Genomic DNA, 27,830 nt, shown 5'->3' with positions numbered 1-27,830 from the left:
TGTAGCCATAGGATACAGCACCCACAAACACCCACACTAGCCACCCATATTCAAGAAACTGTTACACACAAACACACACTGCAAGGAAATGTTTATTTATTCTTAGATGGGAAAAAAAGGTACATTTCCTTAAATGTCCTTAAGACATGCACAAAACAAACAATAGAGACATACTGCTCCATATTAATAATTATTTCGTATCCATAAGCACATTATTATAGGTTGCACGTGGATCTCAAATATGCAGCTACATACTGAGACTTGTGGCAAAACTGTTACTGTTACAACAAGCTAGACCTCATAAACGCAAATATCAAAAAGTTTACTATGTCATTATCATCTATTTAAAATTCTGAGACATTTTAATTTCTCAGACTGCTGAGACATTTTAAAGCATATCATTTTCATTTTGAAAGTTGGTTATCTGTGTTCTTTCATTTTATTTTATTTTTTTCAAGACATAACTAGTGTTTACCCTATCTGGGATAATGTGGTTTGGGGTTTGTAGACAAACTGCAAACTCAGGCATTCCTCTATAATGAAGGACAACTTGCACCCAGCTCTTTTATAGGTGGGATTTTTCTCTCTCTCTTGTAGACACTGCCGGATATATTTTTTATTTGAGAATTTTAAGAGCCATCTAACATTCCTTTCTGAATATCATTATTTACTAGAAGGCTTATTCATTGCAACCATTATATGGGACCTCACAGACAAAAATCCAGACCGACTCAGGTTGCATTCAAAATATACATTTGATTAGTTCATTCCCTGCGAGTCAAATCCATGACCTTGGCATTGCTAAAGACATGATCTACTGTTTTTAGCTACAGGAATGTAAGAATTGTTACCTATTAAAATGCTCATGGTTAAATATTCAATGTAAAAGGCTGATACATTTAACTTCCTAAAGCAATTTTTAAGAATGGAACTGGTAGAACGGGTTTCTCTTTCTGGGAAGTTCATCTGCCTGTGTTTTCTCACAATTCCACATCCCACACAATTGTGACCTGACAAATAAACATTATCTGCTATAAAAGTGTTTCAAACTACTGTTAAAGGTCATTCATTGCACATGAGGTGAAAAAGGGATATGTGGACTTGTGATGAAAACCTTAGTTGAATTAATTCCGGTTTCAGTCACACAAAGTCAAAGACAAGGCTCCACTTCCTGACCGACCAAGAGACACCACATCCTCTGACGGTGTAAACAAGGGAGAGGAAAACCTTTCTATTGAATAACAAACCATTTTTAGGGCAGAGGAAGGATATCACAAAGCCTAAAACATATTTCTATCAAGTTTTTTTTTTCTGTTATTTAAATGTTTGCATGTTTGTGTAGACCCTTCAAGAAGTGAGATGATGTCGTTTTGATTAGATTATATCCATCCTGTTTTTTTGGGACCAAGCCAAGAGAATGTGTTTAGCCTATAAATTCGAACTGAAAAGGAGTAGCAGACTGGGTGTGTTTGTTAGTCAACATTCCCTGTTGAGCTTTGAAAGACTCTCACTCATGCAGCAAGTCATTACAGAACTCTGAGGATTCTAGAGCTAGCAGGAAAGAATTCCAGAATTATTCAAAAGATTCCAGCGGTTCTGGTTCACTTTTTAAGACTTCACCATCATACCAAGAATGTTTCACATTCAGTAGTTACATTCCTGTTGTTATTCAAGGGCCAAGAATACTAATGATGAACAGAAGTGCTCAAATAGAGAACAAAGTTAAGAACAAAGACATTTACACACACACATTTTGATACTTTAGAAAGCATCCTTTCTAATCAACCTTGAAGACTTTTTTTTTCTTCTTTTTTCAATGAACAGGAGCCATGTCCATTATATGTTGGTGTTAGGAATGTTTTTTTTTTTGTTTTGTTTTTTTCATTCTTGAGTTCACTTGTAAACAGTTCCTTTCCAAATGCATTAACATGTTGATGTATCATTACTGCCTCCTGCTGGCAAGGTTCTTCAGTATCAAAAGCATACAGTAGCAGGCAACCTCAAATCTGAGTTTAGCTCTAACCCTAATCAAACACACCTGAGCATGCTAATCAGAGTCTTCAAGATCATTAGAAAATCACAGGTAGGTGAGTTTGATCAGGGTTGGAGCTAAATTCTGCAGCAGATTGGCCCTCCAGGGAAAGATTTGAGGAACCCTGCAGTATAGTCTCATTACAAAGTCAAAGTCAAACAAGTGTGGTAGAAAGAAAAATCACCAGGGATTCGAAACAAATTTCAAAACACAACACACAAAATCCTAGGTTAGTCAGCCTATGCATTCAGTCTGACTTGTCTATAAAAGGAAAAGCCCCTTTTCCCCCCAAGCCCTTTTATGACTATGTGAAGTGTTTTGTTAAACTATACATATACAAACACACACTTATATATATCACCTCCAACCCAATAAAATATCCCACAAAATATTATTTGGATTACATCCCAGCTAGTCTGTACCTCACTATCAGTGGATTGAAAAAAGTGGATTGCAGTGGAAGTATATTTGATGGGAAACTGTTAGACTGTGTGACTGAGGATTATATTAAGCGGTTATTTGGCATGTATATTTGAGGGATTTCAATGTTTTATAAATAAACAGCTAAATACAGATATTACTCATCTCTACTACTATTCTAGCTTATTGGATATTGTCAACCATATACACCATGCAATATGATATTGTACTGGCAGCAAATAGTGAACTAAATATATATTGCTAAATACTCATCTCATTAAGTGACATGTACCTTTTAGGTCACACTTTATTTTAAGGTCCAATTCTGCTGCTTATTAATAGTAATGTAGTTGTTAAATTTAGGTACTGGGCAGGATTAGGTTTGTAGAATATGGTCATACAGAACATGCTTTACAAGTACTAATAAACAGCCAATATGTTGTCAATAGGCATGCTTATAAGCAACTAGTTAATAGTGAGAATTGGTCCCTATACTAAAGTGTTATCTGCTTTTGAATTTTAAGCTTTGTGGTAACTCTTCATTTATATTGATAAATTTTAACGCAGTGGTGCATGCTGTCTGACACAACTAGGAGATCATTAGGTAAAAGTGCCAGTCCACGAGGGCTGCTCAGTCCATCAGACACAATCACTCGTCCTGCCCCTTCAGAGGGATATAGAAACACCCGATGTTTTTCTCCCCAGTCTGCCACCAAAACAGACCCATCCTTATCAATGCAGAGGCCCCAGGGACAGGAGAGTACGGGTCCTAAGCTAGAACAAACACCCAGGATTCGTAGGGTGTCCCATCCTGGTCCTAAAATCTTCACACAAGGCTCCTGCCCCGTTTCACTGCCTCGCTCAGACATTGCAACCAGACCAGAGTGCAAGCATGCTGCAACCAGGTAAGGCCTGTGGAAACCGGTCACCACAGTGCGTTCCAATCTAGAACCGGTTTTAGGTTCAAGTTTTAGTGCTGTAAGAGTACCCTTTCGTATATCTGCAACTAAGAATTCATCTCTTTGGGTGACTGTCACTCCCCTTGGTGCTTCCAACTCATCTCGAGGTACTCCTGCAATGTAGGGTCCCCCTCCAAATGTTTGGAGGAGACGCCCATGCCGACTAAGGATCAGGAGAGCCCTTTCAGCTGCACAGCTCAGAGCAATCAAACCCTTGGCATTAACAGCCACATCGAAGTAATTGCGGCAACGTCGCGAGGAGCCTCCCAAGTCATTACTTGGTGAAGTCACTTGTTGTAGGACATTGCCATGGGCATCAGTTACCTGTACACGAGCATTCCCACAATCCACAAGGAATAGTTGACCTTGCGGTGTTGCATGGATACCACTGGGCAGCGTGAGATCAGCACGTCCTGAGCCTTGTTTACCAAACTGACGGACAAGACGCACCTCTTCTGGTCCCAATGAATTGGCATCCTCCTCTAACTCTAGAAGAGCTGGCTCACTCCTTTCTCCACGCAGTCTGTTCTCATTTAGAGTATTCTGCCGTCCTGATGTGAAGTGGTTCAGTCTTTTCTGAGATGAGTTATCGATAACAGACATAGAGAGTGAACGAGACACTCTACTGGAACAAGAAGCATGTTGTCGGGTGTTCTTTTGAGAGAAGTTACCATGACTGGGACAGGATTTAGTCCGTGATACCTCATTTCGTTTTTGGAAGGCGGGGCTTGAGAGTGAGGACATGTGACTCTTAGTTACACTCCATGTGCTTGACTGGTGTGTTCTGGTTTCACTGAGGGGTCTGTTGCAGTAGGAAAGGTCAGCAGCTGATCTGGAGAGGCGAGCAGTAGGACGCAGGGAGTTGGTAAAATCTCTGGGGGAGCTGACAATGAAAGTGTAACCAGAATCTACACTGTCTGCAGGGGATGTTGCACGGTTTTGTGGGTGGTCATCTGAGCATGCACTTAATTGAGAACAAGACCTGCCACGAAGGAAGTGGTTGTTGGTGCCTTGACTAGACGTGATCTCTCTGGGGCTCTGCGGTGATGAAGATCCGGTCCGTCTGACGTGACTTTTATGGTCAAACTGATGCAGGAACCAGCCACCTTGTTCCTGGTGACCTTGGTCTGGAGATCGAGAGTGTTCTCGTTGCCTTCTTGCTCTCTGTGAAGCAAACTGTGCGATTGGTCCATTTTGTATACGGGCAAAATCCTCACCCTCTGACTCGCCATGACTAAGTGATGGTACAGCCAAAAAGAGCTCATCTCCTTTGCATTCAGATGAAGGAGATTCACACTCATCCTCCTGTGATGAATCCCGTTCACATGGGACTTGTTTAGGGCATCTGTGACGCAGTTGTTGGGACTGACACTTCACCTCTTCCCCTGATTCTTCATCACTTCGGGCTGACAAACAGAGCTTCCGGACAACCCTCAAGTTCCCACTACTATTTGATGAGTGCCTTGGATTAGGCCCAGGAGATAGGACATGGTTTTGCCCAGGATTTGTTCCATCAGGTGTGCTCTGGCCCTCTCCACTGACATGAGCCCCACCACGTGCTTCATCGGCATGGAGGGAACACATTTGCCCCTGTGGCCCACAGCCTCCAACAGGAAAATGGACATTTTGGTCTTGTACTTTGATCTCACCAAAAGTTACAGCGTTTGGTTGGGCACTTGGTTTAAAAGACACACGTTTGAGTGTAAGCGAGACTTCCCAAGGTTGGACTAGTTCTGCAACGCCCTTAAGAAGCTGGTCCCGCTTCAGATCCCCATCTCGATCTTTATTACCATCACCACCACCACATATCTTTATTAGCTCTCTAAGTTTAATGACTTTATATAACCGCTGGTCAACCAATCTTTGTCCAACCCTTATGGCTGCTCCATTGTCCCTCTGCACCTGTTCCAGTCTGAGCTGTAGGTCCCTGTGATCCTGTTCTACCCTTTCCAGTAGACGACGCTCCTCCCTTTGTGCTCCAAGCAGTGCACGCTCCACACCTCGACCTACCATCTGTGCTTCAGTCACTTGTTGCTCCCTCAGTCGCCTGAGGTCTGTTTCACATCTTGCTAAATCACATAGGGCCTGGGTAGCCCAACAAGATAAGGAAAACGAAGAGGCTGCAGGAGTATGCTTTGGGTCCTCATGACCTTCTACGTCTGACTGTGCTGATGGACTTAGAGGGGGCTGTGGAGATGTGCTAGGGGAAGTCTTGTTGCTCACTGGAGATCCAGTAGACATCTTTGCAGAGAATTTGTAGAGGCTATTTGAGAAGGCTTGTATCAAGGCCTTTTTTGGACCTGTTAGGAGAGGTACAGAGAAAAAGGGATTAATACTGAGGCCATTAGAAAAATGAGCTTCATTGCACTAATTTGTATTTAATATTAAGGATTTACCATAAAAAAAGACTATGGTAATGACATTAATTTAATCAATATAATTGAAAATATCATATGACGACATTAAAGCACAAAACAAACAGGTTATGAAAACTCATCAGAAGATCCTCTCTCAAGTAAAAGTTTTAATCTTCATTTTGCGTTGCTCTCATTTTGTTAATGTTACTGTCAAGCAGGTTTTACATCAACTTTGCAAACACTCAAATTAGCCAATAATTCTAAAAAAATCAAGTAGAAAAAGTACATAAGAAATCCAGCTTTCAATCGATGCACTGGAACACATAATCAACATTTCATGAAGCATGTCTACGGCTCTCTTTTGAAACTGACCTTTACAGTACATGGCACCACTATTAGTAATTTATACGCTATTAAGTATTCTTGTCATATTGGAGTCTCAAAGTGAAAAATAAAATGCAAAGACCTACTTATGTCACTCATGTGAATAAAACACCTTAATGTGCTTTTCAGGTCAAGTCATGCATCATCAATACTCTCTTTACAGTTTAGGAAAAAAGGAGATGTAGTTGCTTTGCTGCAAAAACAGTCATGGCAACAGCAGCCATGACAATATAATGATACCACAGTAAAAAAAATAAATAAATAAATACACCAATTTAATAAGTGTAATACAGAGTAAATTCACATATTATAAATAGCTCAACATATAATTATATATAATATAACAATAATGTGCATTATATTTTAAAATAAGTATTGAGGGGACAGTTGTGCAGGAGTAATGTAAGTTTACTCTGATACAATTATTATCCAAATTATTGTAACAATGTTATGCAATTAAACTTATGATTGTTGACACCAGTTATTACATCAGAATATGTGCTGGATTGTAACTTCAGAAATATTAAAACATTTAAAAAAGTAATTCAAAGAAGCGAATAAATTTTTTTTTTTTTTTTCATCTTACCCTTTTTTATTGTCATAGCTAAGATGTTTCTTGGCGATAACAACACAACACTCCAGCCATTGTTTCAGGCTGTTGTACTGACTGAAAGTAGTAAACCTTAAGCAGCTTACTTCTGGAATTTGATACGGTTTGCTGTCTTGCGGAACAGTTGCTGAGCACATTTGAGAGGGCAAACAGTGAAACAAGACTAGAGAACAAACGATGCACATTTTGTTTGTCTTTTCTGACTGCCTTTATATTACTGGTATATCAGCTACATATGAAACATATTATTGTGCTACTGATTATTTATTTGCTTTTTAGTGTAAACATTATTATTAGTTCTCTTTTATTACTTTCCCTATTTAAGAGTTGCAAAGAAAGTATCCCCTTCCCACTGTACTGATGTGCATGTGATAAACAAAACTTTGACCTTGACTGACAGATAGAAAGCTGAGAAACTGACAGAACTGATGAATCGAGGGAACCAAGGAATGGCTAGAGGAAGACTACTGGAAAACACACAGAGAAAGTGTGGCAGACAGACAAATATGAGCAAAGGAGAGGGAGAGACAGATAGAAGAAAGCGAGTCAGAATATTTCTAGCACTGAGGAGATTATTAGCATTTCAAATTCAGGCAGACAGGCAGTGAACGAAGGAGGACAGCATATATGTGGGAGGCAAAAGACAGGCTAAAAAAATAAAAAATGTCATCGCAAAACTGAGAAGTGCACTTGCCCTCCCTTGCTCACTTGTATTCTCAATCTGCAGCCTTCTATCTCAGCTCTTCAGGCCCCTTCAGGCCCAGTGTGACATCAGGCTACACATCAGCACAACGCTCTAATACTTAATTCATGATGAAGTTTAAAGCAGTCGAGTCCAAAGTGTGCGTGTGTAGTGGGAGGAAGAGATATTGCAAGTAAAGAAAATTTGGTTATTATCAGAGGACATGAATATTCATGCTGTGCATATACCGTTTGATAGCAGTGCATACTTGAGATGCATGATAAACAAAATGCAGTTTTGAAAAACTGCACACTATACATGGGATAAATGGCAATATACAACGATCTAAGGAAAAGCTTATCAGCAAAATTGTGAGATTGTAGACAGCGCCTACTTTACAGCACTGATTGGTTCAGTTTTAGAGACAACGGTTTAAAAGAGAGGAGGGACAAGGTAGACATATAGATGTCAGCAAGACATGCCAAGCAGGAGAATATCTGAAATAATGACATAAGGGACTGTTCCCAGTCTCGATTTTGCCAAATCAGCAAAGTTCTCTCTGTGTGTAGTTTAAAAAAAATGTGTGCAATTGCAATAGCACGAAGAAGATTCAGTCTAAGATTTATAAATCTGAAAAAAGAATGCCAGTGTTGTCTAAGTTTTCCACAGTCTTGGTGAACTTACTTTTTTTTATATGCTAATTTAGAAAACTGGAGATTAAACCATTGCATTGCAGTAGAAATGTGAACAGACATTTGCATAATTGTAACACTGCATGCAAAGTCATCTGATATGGTGCATGTGTTTGTGTGTTCTCCTGTGTCTTTTCAGTAGGTATCCTCTCACGTTACTTCTTACATTATCTATGAGGCTGCTGCAGATGAACTCTGCATATTGACTTTGCACAAGAAGGACAGTGAACAAAAGCGATTAACTATTTTTAGAGTGCAATGAACAGTTACTAAACTAAATATGTATCTTCATGCAGAAGCAATTAACTATAAATATCACTCCACTAAACAAACAAACTGCAAACTGACAGTGCCAGATAACATTATGAATAGTTTCCAACTTATTTATAACCAAATAAATGTAACAAGTAATTCACAATGATGTTCATTAACTGCTCTTTAAAACTAATGTAAACCATATTGTAAAACATTTTTTTGAAACAAAAACAACTATGGCCATTAGAAGAAAACAAAAAACACCAGCGTATTTCAAACGCAGTGTTCAACACAAAACTAACCAGGGAAAAAAAAAAAAAAGTTATTTGACCGTATAAAACTAATGAAAAAATATTTAGTCTTTAATTCTAAAAAGTCTTACCTGTGGCTGTCACCTGCTCCGCTGTCACTACCCTTCTCTCCCACAAGCATGAGGTTTTTTTTCTCTTGCTAGTTGCCCCACTGTTGCTAGGAAACGGTACAGAACTAATTCAATTAACGACCAGTAACCTTGATTATGAGCTGACATGAAACAAATTTCCCTTAAGAATTAGTTAAGAGGAAAATTAAATCCAAATGTAAAGGTATTTGTCACAATGTAAAATTAAAAGAATTTCAGGACCTGCAAGTTCTACTCTTCCTGCACCAGGCTATGTTTATTTCAATAGAGCAAACAATATTGCACTTACAGTGTCAACCAAGCACTGTATTGAAATACTTTCTATTTTTCTACATTGTAATTTTCTGCAATCAATTCAGATATACAGACTCCATACACAATTTCTTAGGTATGCCTTTTATTCAATGATTTTTTACCATTCTTTAATTATGAATTTATTTGCATTTAAAATTTAACAAGCAAGTACTCGCAAACCTCGAACATGCAAATCTTGGTAATGCTTTCAGCTAGCTGACTATTACAGAACAGACTGATCTGACGTTATAAGAAAACAAAGTTCAGCTATTGGATAAGCAGCTCCATGAGTCACATGTCTAATCAACAAGATGGCAATCATGTGGGAGTTTGAGGGCCTTCATAACACAGACACTGGCTGTAGCTATAGCTATATCAAAGTGTGCTCTTCACACTGTACATCTTTGAAATGCATTTAACTAATCACGACAACTGATAAAGCCCAGAGGCTGTAAAGGTCTATAGTACAAATGGAAGAAACTTGTTGCTTCTACAGGGGATGTTGAAATGAAATATTCAACTCATGGAGGCCGAAGATTAAAGAAATCTCTTATTTAAAGTCAAGGTTAATGAGTTAAACTTTTCAATAACATAAGTAATCATGTATGTGATTGATACTTCAACACAAAATAATGGTGAACAAAGCCGCGGCCTAATAAAGTTAATGAAAGCTCAAATGTGAATAATGGCCACCGAAGGTATGAACATACTAGTGTGTAATTAACATTTCTGAATAAATTGGCTCAATTACTAACTATGTGAAGTGGCAAACCATTGACTTTGATCACATTTAATACAATGAATTTAATTAAAGAGGGTGATTGCTTCTCACTGGATTGTCTGTTAATGGTGAAATAATCTACCTCCATCCAATCATTTCAGTCAGTATGAAACAGCAAATGTGTGAGACAACAAAAGTTGTGAAGACATGATGGATCAAATGTTTTATTCAGATAAAGGCCAGTTCGCCACATCTTGGTTAGAAAACCCATTTGATTCACGAGCCTTCAGGGATCAATCTCATTTGCTGATTTGGTGCTCGATAAACATTATTTTCAATGTTGAAAAAACCTTTTGCTGCTTATAATTTTTTAAATCGATACATATTTCTTTGATTATTTGAATATAAAGTTCAAAAGAGCAGCTTTTTTTTTTTTGTCTTATTTATACTGACAAATTTTACTGATTGCATGAAAATACAAAAACTTACAATACCTGAAATATCGAAGGAGATCAAATCTTGGGACTAGAATTTTTGATTATCTTAACATTCAGGGATTTTGTGGCATGACCTGAAGCTTATGAAAGATGTGAAGTCTTTGTTCCTTACAGCAGCATAGCCTGTCTCAGATCCTTTCTCCAGTGAAGACTTCTATCAGAAGATGAGGAAGAGATGATAGAAATAGGGAGGAAAAGAATCTCAATGATGAGCATGACGGCTCAGCGTAAACCGGGTCATTTTTCTGACAAGCCAATATTTAAGGTGTCATCTAATCTGCAGTTTAAAACCAGTCTACACACCAATAAAAACATAGTCAGTGTCACTTATTTTTAAAATCCTGACTCATCTAAGTCCAAGCAACAGATCAGAGAAAGTCTAAATTGCGTATTCAGGAGATGTAATCATTTTGTTTACATTTCATTTGCATTTTTTAATCATCATTTCTAATGTATTTGCAATCAACCACATCAATTAAACAAATGACAGAAGATCTCACCTTTCTCAGAAATAAAGACAAAGAAGCCAAAGGTATTGCCAGGTAAAACATTTATAAATTAATAAAAACATTCCCTTTTAGTGTTTGTCTTTGAAGGTTTTATCGTTGATTTAAATCTCCATTCAGTTCCACTTTCCTCCTCCGCTTTATATATAGAAAAATATTTTGATAACATTCATCATTTTGCATGAGGTTCCACACAGTCCAGTAGTTTATTGTATCGATAAGGGATAAGTCAATTATTGAAGAGTGGGGTTCCGGATTGTAAATTTAGTTTGTGTTTGTCCCCAAAGGTTTAACCATCTTCACTTACTCTGAAAAACGGAAACCAGTTTGCATAGATAACAAGCCGCAGAAGTCCTTGTCAACATCAACATTTCATTCAAACAAATGGACAGTGAAAGAAAAATAAAGAGAAAACCAAATACAGAAAAATCAACTTAAAAATTGTGCAACGTATACTGATCAAACAAACACTTTTCAATAACAAGCATACACAATGATTTTTCAAAATTTCCCAAATCATACCAAACACTTAAGTATGTATAAAAAGAAAAAAAACATGCTATCTGCACCACATCAGGCATATAATTGCATCATAAAAACGATGGGCATTTCTTGTGCATTGGTATCTTACGACACATCAACTGTATAGGCCTATTTGATTTCTAACTTAGAAACTGAAACAAAGTATAATAACCACTGTCTCCATAGAGATAACTGAACCCTAACATATATGTACCGTTTTTTCATTCAACCTCTTGCTCTTTATCTTTTCTATTTCATCTCTCACCCACACAGACATCAGAACATGTTTCAAGGAAAGCACAAACTATTTTTTGACACTAACATGGTCTACCATTATCCTTAAATATGGAATTTACATGCTAAACATTTCATATTTCAACTAACAAAAGCAGAGACGCATCAAACTAATGTTCCACACATACTCTCTGTGGATGGGTGGATAGATAAGGAGGGGAAAATGGATGGATTGACAATTTAGCAACCAGAAAATAATATATAACTGCCTTTCAAATTGTCTGCTCTTACATCTAGAAACTGATCAAAAAGCATATTTGATCGAACAGAATTACTGAACTAACATAAGTGAAGCCACAAGAACACTGCATGGAAAGAAAATTAAGTAAATTGAGGTAATGTGCATCTGGCTTGTGCATCATATAAGCTCTTGGATGGATGATTTCAGATCAGCATAAATGTTTAAGACACAAGGGGCAAAAAAGATACTAAAAAAAAAACAAAAAAACATGCAGACTCACTGTTAAAAACACTCACAAATCTTATGCACATGCATGTCCTAACTTCCATTCTGAAAATTAAAGTGTCTAAAGTATTTTGGCAATGAACAAATTAAAAAGTGGCGTGGCGTGGCGTTCTCCATAACACTAGCAAACTCAAGTAATGAACAGAAAAAAAAACACTTTGATTCAACACTAAGATGGCTTATGATTCACATAACTTGGCTCACTCCTTAAAGGGACAGGTAATTATTAAACAAGCTTCTGTTTGCTCATACCAATCAAATATTTAAGACATTAGCACCTAGTCAGACGCCAAAAGGGACGCTAACATCCAGTTCAGGAAATCTTTGTGGGCAGAAAAATCAGTGCCTTTCCCAAAAAAACAGGATATGTAATGTCATCCTAGGTGAATGTACCATTTGCATTTCCCTAAAACGGACAGAAACTCACCCTAAAACTCATCCTAGAAAATGTGCTGCTGCAACAACACGAGAATGAAAACAAAAACTTTCCATCTATGCTCAATTTGTCAGGCTTTTATTGGGACGGAGGTTAGGAAAATGAACCCTCTCCCCTCTTTACGGACTCTTAACATCACTCTAGCTGTTGGACAAGACAATTTGTGCTAGAGTTTGGCAGAACTTGAGCATTTTGTCACTTGTTGATTTTTCAGAGATGTGTCAATAAAGGGGCAAATCCTGTTGCGATACCGAGGATCATTATTGCCCAGCTTGTGATTGGTAAACAGTATCTGACATCTCATCCTTTAAAAAAGGCCAGATGATTATTTCTGATTTATCCTGATGTGATCTCACAGACCTATATTTCTATAAAAGAGAAAATAACCATTCGACTAAAAATGTAAATGGCACTTCCGCACCCATAAAAGTTTAAAAGAACCGTGTGTAGTGAGTCTACTTTAGCTAGTCTCTGAAGTGACTTAGAAACGTAGGGAGTGCAAGTTTACAGCCAAATTCCTCCAGCTTAAAGGATCCAAGTCTCTCTGAGTGTACAAAAATCATTATACACATAGATATTTTATATAGGCTATATACAAGATTTATATGCACAATTTCCTAAAGCTTAATGGATAAATGGTCCTGTACAATTTTAAAAAAAAAATTACATTATGAACATGAGATTATTAACAAGAGATGTCCCCTCTCTTTTCCTTTATGATCAACTGATTTTTCCTGTCTCTTTGAGTGTATTATGTCCCTTGAAAAAAAAGACTGTTTGTTTGAAAAATCTCAGGGATATAATAGTCTACAGCTCAGTGCCAGGAACAGTGGATAAAGCAAGAATAGAGGAAAATTTTGGCCTGGTGTTATTCCTCAGTGCCTTGACTAGGTGGGAAGGGCAGGGCTACAGCATGCTCCTGTGCGAGAGCTGCTAGCTCTTTCAGAAACTCTGAGAAAATTACAGCACAGTAGACTGCGTTTTTCACCCTTAGTGCCTCTGCCTGCTTCTCCAGGCCAGAGGCCCCACTGGCTGCACCACCCCGAAACAAAGCACTGTGCAGAGACTGCCCTCCGTCTCTCACATGGGCCAAGGCCAACTGAGCTGCATGTCGAGCTCTCGTAGGACTGTTGGTGTGCCTCAGGATAAGATCGCCCAGAGATGGTTTTCGGCTTTTAACTGTGGGAGAGAAAAAGAGACAGAGAGAAGAAAAGAAAAGAAAATAAGTTAAGTTAAGGTACCTTGTGTATTACCATTTCTTCTTAGGGCATTTCACAAATGAGTTGAAAGGTAAGTGAAATGTCTCCTTTAAATTGACTGAATATAAATGACAAATTCTCAGGGCATATGAAGAGTTTTTAAAAATAAAATTGTCAGACTTTAAGACCTCTTCTGAGACCTGCACAAATAAAATTAATATTGTGTGTTTATACAGAACAAATACTGAAGACATATTTTACTCAATATACAGTATACAGATGTACTGACATTTATGTTCTAATATATTAATACTAGTGCTGTCAAAATTAGCATGTTAACACAGGCGATTAAATATAAGGTGATTATATTAAAATATTTAATGCAATTAACACAGGGGCGGAGCTAGTTGGCCACCCCACTCACAACTGCTGCTTTTGTCACTTTTTTCTTGACAAGAATTGCATTTATTTAGATGCGGAACGTACGTCAGATCTGCATCATGTTTAGCAGTGGTAGCTCTTAAAGTAATAGCCTTAAAAAAATAACCTAATAACCCAGCTGCTGTGATATCTGTTAATCAAAGAACAAAAGTAAAAAAGGGAACATCAATAACTGTTGTAGCTTTAAGGATTCATCTATATTTCATGTTTCATAACTTTATTCAATTTCTGTATATTGATAGCTCTCAATTAAACTGTAATGTTTAACGGCTATAGTCAATGGTTAAATATTACTGGGAAAAAATATTTCCTAGAGACATCGGTAGTATTGGTATCAGTGATACTAGCCTAAAAAAAGATGCCATTAAGCAAATATTAAATACTATCTTTATGTTGTGATCGAATGTGAAATTATTGCAACATAATTATTGCAATATAATTATTGCAGGACTTTTAATTATAAACAAGCCTGAAATACAAAGGACTTTTAATTGAAATAGTCTATGCTTTACTACTTCCAGCTTCTCACGCTGCATAAGGGGGATATGCACTCTTACAACCATCTACAACATTACAATATAAATCCCATAAAGTAAAGACTGTTTTTAATTCACCAAAAGTAGATCATAAGCAACTTCTTGGCATAAATGCGAAGTATTCATTGACTGTGAACTGCTCTGAAAACACGAGACTGTAGAATGCTCAATAATGCCATATTTTGACTTTGAACGTGTAGCAATCAGAATAAATTCAATCATGAATTTTAATCATTTCCGTGTTCCGTTCCCAAATTTGAATTATCCTTTACAAAGGCAAATGTCATAAAAACATGTCACATCAAAACATCAATAAACCATGATCTCTTGTTTTTGTTCCTGAGAAAGTTCATTCCCTTTCATCCACCTACTTAATGAGTCTGATCGACGGAGGTTGGGCACTCCCATGGGTGAGTCAGACCAGTCTAACTTTCCTCTTGCAACCAGAAAGCGGCGAGCCTTTCTTAACATGGTAGGGAAATCCTCGTGTGCTGCTGCAAATGCTTCAATGCGATTTTTTACTGATCCTAGCACCTGAAGAGTAGAAAGAGAAAGTAAGAGTCAAAGTAAAAATCTACATTTTTGAAAAAAAAAAAACAAGAAAACCTTTTGATGCAATGCATGTTCATAAACTTAAGTTCCAGTCAAAATCAAAATTTAAATTAATTGCTTACTCAAACTTTATACCTAGAACATTAAACAGCTTAAATTTCTTTAACCATAAAAGCTCAAAAAAAGCGCCAGACACAAAAAGCTGTTTTTGAGTAGTCAAAAATCAATTTTTGATTTCATAATTTTGATCAGAAAATGTACAAACCAATAAAAAGAGCAACTGAGAGCGATTCAGTCTTTGCATATTTTATATTCAGCAGTCATGCAGATGGATTTGTCATATTTCTTCGTTATGCACTGCTGCATTACCTGAATGAGTGATTTAACACTGGGCTGAAACACCATGTTGGCGTTGAGGAGGAAAGAGCGGAGGAGAGGCTGAGGGTAACAGGCCAGCTGGAACACAACACCCGTCAGCAAAATGTTCACATATAGGGAGTTCTGCATCATACTCTCCAGTTTACTGAACAGGACTGTTATAAATGGACCTACACAGAGGGAGAAGCGGAACCAGTGACTTATGGTTAGCACTTGCTGAACTTGCACAAGTAACATAAGCACTCAAATCTTTAATTTGGTCATCTCTACATCGAGAACCTGTGTACGGTTGAGCAAGAGGTTGTCCGAGGGGTCGTGCGGGGCTAAACACCCCAGGGGCAGAGCTGTCAGGCTTCGTTTCACTGGAGCGCTGCTCAGTCTCCACTGGAAGACAATCCTCATCTGTCAGGCTGGGAACAGGAGCAGTGCGAGATTCCCGAGAGGACTCTTCCGAGCTGCGTGAAAGAACCCTCCTCTCCCTTACACGTTCCTCCAGCTCCCTCAGCTCCTGATGAAAAGCCTCAATGCTGATTCCCTGGCATTTTGAGTCTCCAGACAATGGCTCCGACGGTGCCCGCTCCAGCAACTCCTCAATCAGACGCTCAACAGACTCCGGACCCATGCTTTCATGGGGAACTGTGGAAGTCTCGGTCAAGGCAGGAACAGGAGACAATCTCTTGCTCTCGCTTTGTAGACACTCTTGGGTAGAAGAGGGCACGGAGGTTTGACGTTGCAGATGTGGCTTCACCTGCACCTGAGATGATTTCATTGCCGATCCTACATGGAAATCATTGTAGTCAACCGGGCCTATACCCATCGACCCATTCATCCCTGACTCCACCATGCTGTTATTTACATCAGAGTCCCTTTTCACTTTCTTAACTTCCATTCTATCATCCACACTGTCTGTGAGCTCCACCTGCCCCATCCCGTTATAGAGCACTGGATGAGGTGCCGAATGAGAGTGTTGGGATACGGTTTCCACAGCACCTGTTATTTCTGTAGAGATTGATGCAGAAGAAGACTGGAGAGGTATAGAACTGGGAAGAAGGCTGCGTTTCTTACTGCGGGGTGTGAGACTGATACAGTTCTTGCTGATGGTAACATCCCACTCTCCACTATCTCGATCTGAACTGCTCCACTCGGCACGTGCTGCAGCCACCACTGCTGCCCTCTGCTGAGCGGGGTCCATTATGGAGAAATGCTCTTGTACCATACTGAGGGAGGGGTTGGACGTAGGAGGGGGAGGTGGAGGAGGAGCAGAGTTTGGAGAGGGATTTTCTCCATCGTAAGGGGCTGACCAGTCTCGGCAGGCCCAGGAGCAGAGCTCAATGCCCTTCCGAGCATCGTGCAGGTACTCCAGGTAGCCAGTCTCTCCTTCTGAAGCGTCTTGGAGTTGGTGCATGGGGCTGTCAGGAGACAGAGGGGAGGAAACACTACCACGAGGAGAAGAGGGAGCGTTTTCCGAGCCAGACGAGGGGGGGTTGGCTTGGCCTCCTGAGCTTTGCTGTCGAATAAAGAGAGCGAGGCGGGAAGGAGTGCTGGGTTTGGGGTGAACTGGTGACTCTGAAGTGGGACTACCTAACACTGTAGAAAAAACAAAAAGAATATATATTTTGTAGGCATGAACAGCAGCAAAGTTTTTTCAGCGCAGTCTAAAAGCACATCTGTAAATGTGCCTGACACAGTCTTACCCTTTCCCCAAAAGGCAGGTTCATCATCCCGCTCACTAGAGGCTGCTGCAGTGATTCGGCAACATTCCGGTATGAGGGAAAGGAACTTGTCAGCTGATTTGCCGTAGAGGTCTGTTTCTCTGACTGCCCTTCGCTGACTCAGCATTACATGTGTGCATGGCAACAGATACCTAGAGACAAACATTAAATTAACCGTTTTATTTTAAAGTATGAGCAATATCAAATGCCTAATAAAACCCACAAATAAGAATCCTGTTATATCTGACACACAAATATATGATCTACACTACCGTTATAACAAAAAGTTTTTTGTAAGGAGTATCTTAAGCACACCAAGGCTGCATTTATTTGATCAAAAATACAGTAAAAACGGTAATATTGTCCAAAAATGATTACAATTTAATATGTTATTTATTCCTGTGATGACAAGGTTGAATTTTCAGAAGCCATTAATCCAGTCATCAGTGTCACATGGCCCATAAATTACAGTAATATGTTGTTTTGGCACTTAAGTAACATTTCTTCTTATCATCATCAATGTTGAAATGATAATATCTTTTTTATGGCAACTATGACAACAATTTATTTAAAATAGTAATCACTTGTAACATTGTCTTTACTGTCACTTTTTATCAATTGAATACTTCATTGTGAAATAAAAGTATTTAATTTCTTTTAAAAAATCTTACTGATCCCAAACCTTTAATGGTGGTCTATGTAATACATTGCAATTTGCAAAACGCATCATCCGAATCCATCTATAAACAGCCAAAGCTTATTTTGTAGGCTTTCTTGATTGCAAATTGAGTCACACACCCAAGCACACAAAATACCTGAGAACAAGCTGGAGCATGAGGTCTTCACAGTTGAGACTGAGCAATGTCTTGAACAGACTCAGAGAGACCATGCACAGCTTCAAAGAGAGAGAAAGAAAAAACAATGCAACTTTAGTCACTCCACATTCCCAGGAATATACTGCCTCTTCAATGCTAAGCCTACAGCACTGACAAAACAGTGTCTTTTCTAGCGATACATGCACCCTAGCTGTAGCGTGTGCCAAACTAACCCGTGAATTGCTGCTGATGCGTGTGAGTAGTGTATCAAGGATGGTGTCGTTGTCATGGCGATGCAACAGAATGAAGCGCAGGAAGGTCTTAAGGAGGGAAGTTTCTGTGATACTGCGTAAAAACAAGTCCAGATATGCCGTGCTTGCTATCATCTCATCCACTGACGACTGACAGAGGAACCATGAAAGAGAAAGAGAGAGTGCAAAGAAATCAAAATGAGAGAAAACGAATACTATTCAAAACATTGTTTTATAATGAATGAACATGGAAACTGCCATCTATGCCAAACATGGCTCACATCTTCAGCCCAGTTCAGTGTGGTTCACCTTGTGCAGAGCAGGGCCCATGACTGGAACCAGGAAGCCGTTGTGGAGGTAGTCAAGGAGTTGGCAGCGCACAAGAGGGTGTGCCACCTGTACTACAGCGTTACAGAATTCAAGACTGTTCATGAACAGCACTAGAGAGGAGACGCCCATCCAGTCCTCCCTCCGCAGGGCGTGCCAGTCGTCGCCCCGTACCTCAATCTTCCGTGGCAAGGATGAATACAGTCCACTCAGCCCTGTTGCAAGCACCTGGGAAACAGAACAATAGGTGCCAATATTATTTCATAAAGTTCACCAAGCAATCTCTGCATTTTAAACATAAACTGAATGAAAAAACATTTGCAATATGTGCATCTGAAAACACAAAGCAAATGAAGCCTATACATTTGACAAGTTGCAACAAATCTATTTGACTAATGAACTGTATAAGTTGTAAATAAATGTATTAAGTTCACCGCTGCTTCACCCTGTGTAATAACACATTATGGTAAAATCAGTGTAACACACAGGATCTTCCTTTTCTTTTGCTAAACTTCAACAAAAAGTACAGCTCTTATTTCAAGCACAGTTATTGTTATTCCAACATCTTAGCAAGGAATAATGATACAGTCACTTTAAAGAAAATTCTGCAAAATTTAGTCATCAAAATGGAGACTAACTTGCAATTTCCTGACCATAAGGATTTCTATTGAAATTACTGGATTGTCAAATTTGAACATTCACTGAATAATTGTAAACACCTTAATGATCAAGTATGGTGAAGAACATCATTCACATCAGAGCTAGTTTTATATCTGGAACTTCACCATGTCTTCTAGAGCCACAAAACAGGCCACCAAAGAAACTACCAGCTAGACCTATGCATCTCTAGCATAAAAATAGATATATGTGACAAAGAAAAAAATAAAAAATAAAATAAAGTGAGAGAGGAAAATGCTGTGAGGTACTGCAGCAGCATGGAGTCCTAGATGAGACCTCCAGTCGCATGTGTTAAGTGGGTTAGATGAACGCTTATATATTATTCTCAAGAGAAAAGAGGACAGAGGAGAGGAAAGCAGCACATCCACTGAACCCAACTGAGTCCAAAACTGTAGCACAAAAGCAGATGACAAATTACCTTTTCATTCCACAGTAGCCAATGCAACCCAGAGAAAATACTACAGGACTTTATATCTCCACTGAAACAGCTCCAAGAGGCACTCAAATGAACATTCGACGTTTAAATTACATGGCACAAACAAAAAAGGCACATCATAACATGAACAGAAAGGATATATTAATAAAGACATGCTAACAGAAAGAACAGGAGGATGTGAATTAAGGATGGGCATTCCAAGCAAAAATAATATTCGAAAATCTCTGGGTATTTATTCGATTATTCTTCGAAAATCGACACCCCTCCCCCACATGCACGCACAAACACCCATAAACAGAGAGAGAGGGAGAGAGACGGGATTCACACTTTCAATCTGTATGATAAACTGTTTAATTAGAAGATAGGCTACCTTAACTCAAGCCATATAATGACTGTAACGTGCTGAAACATATTAAAGGGATACTCCACCCCAAAATTAAAATTGTGCCAATCACTTACCCCCATGTAGTTCCAAACCCGCAAAAGCTTCATTCATCTTTGGAATGCAATTTAAGATATTTTGGATGAAAAGCTACGGTGACGCAGAGAGACACAGAGGAGACGAATTGTTGAATAAATGTCATTATTTTTTATTTTCTTTGCGCACAAAAAGTATTCTCGTTGCTTCATAAAATTCAGATTGAACCACTGATGGCAGATGGACTATTTTGGCGATGTTTTTTTTATACTTTTCTGTGCCTTGACAGTGTAATTTACTTGGCAGTCAATGGGACCTTCACAAACCTCCCGGTTTTCATCCGAAATATCTTAAATTGTGTTCCAAGGACGAACAAAGCTTTTACGGGTTTGGAACGACATGGGGGTAAGTGATTAATGACAAAATTTAAATTTTGGGGTGGAGTATCCCTTTAATATAATAAACATAACCGAATGACGTATTAACATAACAGTCCGTCGATTAGCATAAGTAAACTGCTCATAAGGCTAGGACATTTCCATTTCAAAAAATGGAACCCCTAAAGGGAATAGATACGAGATGGGATCTATCTTCGGTTAATTATACTGTATATAAACTGCAGGCATCAGGGAGCCGTTATTAATATGCGGGGCATTGAAATCGCTTTTGAACGCGTGCTTGTTTTTTACTTTCGAGATTCGTGATCACGCGTACGGAGCAGCACTCGTCAGTACTTGCCACACATTTTACAAGATTAGATGTTTGTCAGTGGTGCTCAGCATCTGCAAATCATTCGCCATAATCGTATCAGTCATCTCTTCTTACTAAGGGGTAAGTGAAATGTTATGTACTGTAATGTAACAGGCTACCGCTAGCAAGCGGCTAACCATGTCCCTTTAGAGGCCCCGTAGAATGCGTTATTTGTTTTCCACGCCTTTCTGAATACGGATTCAGTCACACCTCTAACCCAGTCGGGGGGTATGGTCCGCACAGAACTCTTATTTGACATCATCCCAAGTTACTGTAACCGTTATATGCTACGCAAGTCTTTTTTTATGCCACGCAAGTCTACAGTGTGCGCGTGAGACAATGTATTCGTCTGTTGTCTTTGACAGCTTTTAGGTGCGTTATTGGCAGCGCCACCCTCTGCTTACTTGAACGCGTGACCACCGCATCAGCACGGAAAACATGGGAAATTTTTTAAGACATTAATCGCACAACCTATTCGATATTCTATAATTAAATCAATAATCGAATATTCAAAAACCGTGACGCATCCCTAATACGAATATAAACACACTCATGCTTACTGGGCAGAAGTAGGAGTTCTCTGCGATGTGACGTGCAACAGCATGGTTGCTGGCAGAGGTTGCCATGACGAGCAGCAGCGCGTCACGTGCCTGCTGCCCCAGAGAGCCATCTCGATGAATAAATGGCACCAACAGGGAGAAGATCAGCAGGTTAGTGGGACCCTGCTGCACCGGTCCACACCTAAATATCAACTCCAAAACTGCAGTTTCCTTCGCCATGCATACACATACCTGACACAAACAAACATTATTTACTTACAAATTAAGAAAGCACATTAATATTCAATTATGCGCAAAATCATTGTACATTACAGCTGTATACACCCTTCATGCTTGGGCTCATATGAAATTTCTGGCCTGCTTTTTCAAATAACTAATAAGAGCATTTCCATTTGGGGAAAAAAAAAAAAAAACAGAGACCAATTGCAACTAATTTAAATAATTAGTTTTACTCCTCATTTGAGTGGAGAATTGAAAAATAGCAAGGATGGTTTATGTCAAGATCTGTCAAATATTTGGAGTCCTGAGAAGACCATCACGGAGTTTTGTTTCTGTACTGATTGTAATCACATATTCTAATTTTGCAGAATGTTTTGTTGGTCCTGGAAAGATATTCCTGTCAGAAAAATAGGTTCAAACCCAATCCAGACCCCTAACCCAAAACTTAATAACCAAACCATTAAATTACAGGGAAAAGGTGAACAAGCCCCTAACCAAGTTCTAAGCTCAATTTGATTGGATGTCATGAATGTTGTTCCAAAAATTTTGACTCTGGAACTAATGGAACTCAAGGACAAAGACCAGTTCAATAATTGTAATCTGCAAAATTCTGTGGAATCAATTTAAATAAGGGAAAATGCACAAATGACGAGTCCGCAGTGCAGGCTTGGTCATAACTAAAAATAAATGGTTCAAACAGGTGTCAGCATCTGCCTGTCAAACACCTGATTTAGCAGCAGTACGAGGCTGGACTCTAGGGCAGCAGGGCAGCCCAGTTGGGAATCCACACATGCTCCCAGCAGGCTTAGGAGCGGCTGTAGCACTGCACTGTGCAGGAGCAGGGGCTGATGTGACTGTCCAATCAGCATCTCAAACAATTTCAACAGCTCCAGCTGGCTGTCTGGATCCAGACCACGACGCAAATGCCATTGTACCAACTCATCCAGGATATTCTCCGCCATCACCATCTCCAGAATAGGACCCATTGCTGCAAACATTTTACAATCCATTGTCACATAAAACAGCCTCTCATGTATTAAGCTAAACTGTGAAACAGTATAAATGTATGCTCCATCGAGCTCACAGGAGAGTGTTTTAACCTGGTGATTCAATGTCTCCCCCTGCTGGTCTCTCTTCAGCTAGCAGGCACAGCATCTGATCTGTGTGATTGCGAACTGCAGTGAGATCATCAGCATAACCGCCCACTGAAGACTCTCTCTGTTTCAACACCCCTGACACCTGACAAAAAGACAAGGAACAGTTCAATTCTATTTGTGGCAAGGTCAAAAAGGAATAGGTGTCTATATTGATGTAGTGGAAAACAATTCAAATAAGAGAGCACTGACGTACACTAAGGAGGAAAACCTGTTGATGTGTGGGTGTACCTACTGTAGGTATTATATTTACATTTACATTTAGCAGACGCTTTTATCCAAAGCGATTTACAAATGAGGACAATGGAAGCAATCAAAATCAACAAAAGAGCAATGATATGCAAGTGCTATAACAAGTCTCAGTTCGCTTAACGCAGTACACGTAGCAAGTTTTTTTTTTTGTTTAATTACATAAAAGGAAAACAGATAGAATAGAAAAATAATAAAGCAAACTAGTGTTAGAGGCTTTTGTTAATTGTATAATAAATAAAAAGAAAACAGATAGAATACAAAAATATTAGAAAAGCTAGTGTTAGTTTTTTTTTTTTTTTTTTTTTTTATGAATGGAATTGGAATAGAGAGAGCTAGAGTTAGAGGGTCAAATAAAGATGGAAGAGATGTGTTTTTAGCCCATTCTTGAAGATGGCTAAGGACTCAGCTGCTCGGATTGAGTTGGGCAGGTCATTATATATATATATATATATATATATATATATATATATATATATATATATATATATATATATATATATATATATATATATATATATATATATATATATATATATATTTCAGCATAAAATGTTACTGACATGCCCTAAAAACATAAAACTATAAAAGGCATTTGTTTTTCATAAAACACACATTTCCAAATTACAAACCAAGCAAATAAACCAAGTGTTTTTACTTATTAATATGGAAAGACAACTATGAGCCTTTTAGTCAGAGCAGCATGCAAAGCATTCATTAAACCACATTATCATGTTTGAATTGATACATGAATTCATAAGCTCTGTTTTATCAACATAATCAAAACTTTGCTGAAAAACCTGTTGTACACAATCTACTACATGCCTTCTGCCCTCTGACTGATAGTTCATACTACTTTAACAAGTAAAAACACAAAATTCAATTTACATGATTGCAGTTGTAGTAAGGAGTTTATTTACACAATTATGACAAAGGAAAATAAGACTATGCTGTGTCTCACCTGTCTCCAGTGGTTTTCAAACACCATAAGACAAGTCTCAGGGTCGGCAGTGCATGGGCTGGATGGGGCTGCATGTCGACCGGTCCGAGTGCCTGGACCTCTTGGATTTAAACGACTCAGCCAACTCATCTTAGCGCACAGGCTGATCCAAATTTGATCAATAGGTCAACAGGGAAAGAATAAAGGGGAGAGAGGGAAGAGAAGTGTGGAGAGGGAGAGAAAAGGAAAAAGGGGAAGGGGGGGGGGGGTAAGGCGGCTCACAAAAGGCGTCCAAATATCAAGAAATGAAGAGTACAGCTTGAAGAAATAAGAGGTAAAATCATAAAAAGGATGAAATCCTGCTGAAGTCTGCAGCAACAGTCACTGTACACCAGTGATCAGTGTGTGAGCATGCGAGGCTTGTCTGCACTCCCTGTCATCCAGTTTGCTGTCGGCACTATACTCCATACCGATACACAGACTCCTCCACACACACCTGCAGGGACAGAAAGAGAGCGAGAGGTCATTGATGACACATTCACACCTGCAGGTAAAAACAAAAACAGTACAGCCAGTCAGTATAAAGGTTAGATTCTGTGGGAGATCGAAAGGGCAAGGCACACAACATAAATTCCATTAGGGCAGCAACTATTTTGACAATTGATTAACATTCATATTAATAGGATTAATATACTAATGTCAGTAATGGATGCTGAAATGTCAGCTTTGTCATCACAGGAATAAAAAAAACATTTACAAAAAAATTCCATGAGGGCTGCAACTATTTTGAGAATCGATTAACATACATGCTAATATGACTAATATATACTCTACTGTTCAAAGTTTTTTTTTTTTTCTGGCAAGGACACATTTAAAATATAATTTCACAATATTACTGTTTTTATTGTATTCGTGATCAAATAAATGTATCCTTGGGGAGAATAAAGACTTCAAAAACATTTTTAAAAAATTTACTTACCCCAAACTTTTGTACTGTAGTGTAAATTCTTACTTTAAAAGACAATTTATTTCTGGAATTTTATTAAAAATTAATTTTATTACACATCTTGCCCAATCCTCACGTTTGCAAAAGAGAAAACAAACATCAAGGCTTCTGGGATCGGTTCATTTCATTTTGCCGTTTCTGACAAAAACACATCATGCATGTATGTCTGAAGCAAAGTTATGGTACAGGGTGTGAATATTAATCGAGTCATGCAGATGTTGCTTGGTAAACTTCTTGGAGCAGCCAGTCAAGTAATTCAATGAATATTCATCGTTCAATCATTCCCCATAATAGGATTCTTCTTCTGATTAATGCACATTTAACATCTGCATTCATTTAATAAGTTTGGGCTACTGGGCAAATGTACTTATTCATGAGCATCCTGATTAGGACATCCATAAAAAAAGTATCACCAATAAAGAACTAGTGAGCTTCAAAGTGCTCATAACCAGCTCAGAATTTGTTAGCAGAGCACCCTGAGATAAAGAATTAATGCTTGAAAGCAGAAAGGAATGAAAGGTTTAATCATAAATAAAGCACACTAGTAGAATGCAGCACACCAGTAGATCTCCATATCAGGTTCACCATCTAATCAATATGGTGTAAACAACTGCACCCATAATACAACAGGCAAAAGCACTCGCAACTCTAAATACTGCAAGTGGCAGCCTACTGTATATTAATCTATGCATTCAACTGGCATTTCTGAAAACCTATCTGCAAAAACCATCTGTAGCAGTAGGGCTGGGCGGTATATCGAGTTTGTACTATATATCGATATATTCTTTATAGGGCTGCAACAACGAATCGATAAAAATCGATTACTAAAAGCGTTGGCAACGAATTTCATAATCGATTCGTTGTGTCGCGCGACGCAGAGACGTTTGATTATTAAAAAAAAAAAAAAAAAAAACTTTAGTTGAGCGCGGAGCGGAGTGAACACACTCGGTCTCTCTCGCGCACGGATGCTAGCAGAGTTTGGCGCCTCATAAATAAAAAACAAAAAGTAAAAAAAAAAAACGAGCGGAGGTAGAGGAAAGATACATGGCGGAGGCAGAGAAATCCGTGCGACCCAAGTCATCCAAGGTGTGGGAGCAGGGGCGGCGTTATGCGTATGGCAGAGTATGGCAGTTGCCATACCTAGCCCAGTCAGGTGCTGTGAAAAATTATCCAAACTTGAGTCGCTTATAATTCGTTTTATTATTTTAAATCAGAGAGTTTTAAAAATAGTAAACCAATGATAAGCATTAAAATAACTTGTCAGTAAAACTTCGTAACGCCATTGGATCATCGAGCTCTCAGCGAGACCTCGTAACTTCACCCGCCTCCGTTCAGATTGACGCGCGCACAGCCTGGAGAAGATGAGATCTCTGCTTTTTCGCAATGCAAGGGTGAATAAATAATTGGTGTTTGAATAGTACAGCGTTTTCTTTACTCAAACACTATGTCAGTAAAGGATAATGTTTTTGTGTGTTTGAAGAGTGGAGAAGAATTAGTTATTTGCTGTCTATATCGTTTTAAATATCCTGTGCATTATGTGCATAAGCGCTTAATTTGAGATTTTGGCCAAGTGTATTAAACAACAAGAAAAACTAAGCGCCCATATAGCTACAATCAAAGTTATATAACCTGTAAAAGTTGATGAAAGCATAATGCACTTATGCACTGCATAACAGCCGTTCTAACGACAGACAAAACACTCCATCTCCGTCATTCTCTGGTCAAAAACATTATTAACTCCATTTGAGCTTGATTTTCATATAATGTTAAGTGCAGGTGTCTGATACAATACCAACGCTAACGACGCAGTGTTGTTAAATTATTTAATTTTTGCACTCCCAAAAAGTCTATATATTTGGCAGATGTAAAGCATACATGTGTATGTTTTTGTGTTAGTCCATTTTATTTTATTTTATTATTATTATTATAACAGCTCAGGGATGTTCAAGGAGCAACATGTTTGTGCACTTTCTAAAGATTTTAGTTCTGTTTTTGAATAAAGGGTTGGAAATGAATGCTTTTTTTTTTTTTTTTTAAATCCGATTCATCGATTAATCGAAAAAATAATCGACAGATTAATCGATTATTAAAATAATCGTTAGTTGCAGCCCTAATTCTTTATAAGCAATACAGTATGAAGCAATACCATTAATATCGATATATAGTAGTTTGATATGAGCGCATCTGAAAAAAATATCTAGGGAGGACACAGACTGAACTGCTGCGGAGAAAGTGCATAATACAATTTGTTCTACATGCATCAAGCTTTATATGAAGGGATTTAAAAAAACTCGTAAGATATAGTAGCCTATAGTTTATAGTTTCAGTTTCAGTTATAGTTCGGCTCTGACAGAAAGGCTGTCTGTGCCACTGACAGAGACACGTTGTTTAATGTGTTTGAGATGCAATGTGTTTTCCTAAATGCATAACTTACATTTCACAGGGACAAACAGATGGAGCGCAATGAAATAGGAGCGCAATAACTCTGACTAAAATATACATTTTGCTGAAATATTTGTAGTTGGACAATAAATGTGACATATGTAGAATTTTAAACCTACAAGTAAGTGTATTTGTATGATAGCACTAACTGTAAAGTGTAATGGGGTAATCAAAATAGCCTTTTTACTCAATTAGTCTGTGCTTTTTTATTATTTTCATTTTTAGTTTAGTAAATTTAAC

General features: G+C 38.5%; 2 protein-coding genes across 3 annotated transcripts in view; both read right to left on the bottom strand.

Annotated features, from left to right (window-relative positions):
• Positions 1–79: 79 nt before the first annotated feature.
• Positions 80–10,308, bottom strand: LOC131546760 (uncharacterized). Its single transcript, XM_058786630.1, has 3 exons — positions 10,301–10,308; positions 8,774–8,877; positions 80–5,711 (listed from the first exon to the last, which is right to left on the bottom strand). Exon 3 carries the CDS (start codon positions 5,650–5,652, stop codon positions 2,992–2,994), a length of 2,661 nt encoding a protein of 886 aa, XP_058642613.1. The 5' UTR covers positions 5,653–5,711; positions 8,774–8,877; positions 10,301–10,308; the 3' UTR covers positions 80–2,991.
• A 249-nt stretch (positions 10,309–10,557) lies between these two features.
• The window catches only part of fhip1b (FHF complex subunit HOOK interacting protein 1B), a 30,225-nt gene continuing 12,952 nt past the window's right edge, over positions 10,558–27,830 (bottom strand). For both annotated transcript variants that reach the window (XM_058786628.1, XM_058786629.1), the window contains exons 2-13: positions 24,164–24,638; positions 22,900–23,038; positions 22,525–22,787; positions 21,581–21,811; positions 18,721–18,966; positions 18,394–18,561; positions 18,161–18,240; positions 17,328–17,497; positions 15,913–17,220; positions 15,625–15,803; positions 15,075–15,237; positions 10,558–13,706 (exon numbers count right to left, since the gene is read on the bottom strand). In XM_058786628.1, coding sequence (XP_058642611.1) covers positions 13,396–13,706; positions 15,075–15,237; positions 15,625–15,803; positions 15,913–17,220; positions 17,328–17,497; positions 18,161–18,240; positions 18,394–18,561; positions 18,721–18,966; positions 21,581–21,811; positions 22,525–22,787; positions 22,900–23,038; positions 24,164–24,292 — 3,387 coding nt within the window. In that variant the 5' untranslated portion in view covers positions 24,293–24,638 and the 3' untranslated portion in view covers positions 10,558–13,395. The remainder of the gene's footprint in view (positions 13,707–15,074; positions 15,238–15,624; positions 15,804–15,912; positions 17,221–17,327; positions 17,498–18,160; positions 18,241–18,393; positions 18,562–18,720; positions 18,967–21,580; positions 21,812–22,524; positions 22,788–22,899; positions 23,039–24,163; positions 24,639–27,830) is intronic.

This window comes from Onychostoma macrolepis, chromosome 09, assembly GCF_012432095.1.
Source record: "Onychostoma macrolepis isolate SWU-2019 chromosome 09, ASM1243209v1, whole genome shotgun sequence".
Taxonomy (NCBI): domain Eukaryota; kingdom Metazoa; phylum Chordata; class Actinopteri; order Cypriniformes; family Cyprinidae; genus Onychostoma; species Onychostoma macrolepis.
Note: the sequence above shows the minus strand (reverse complement) of the source record. Positions and strands in the feature narration are given on the sequence as shown.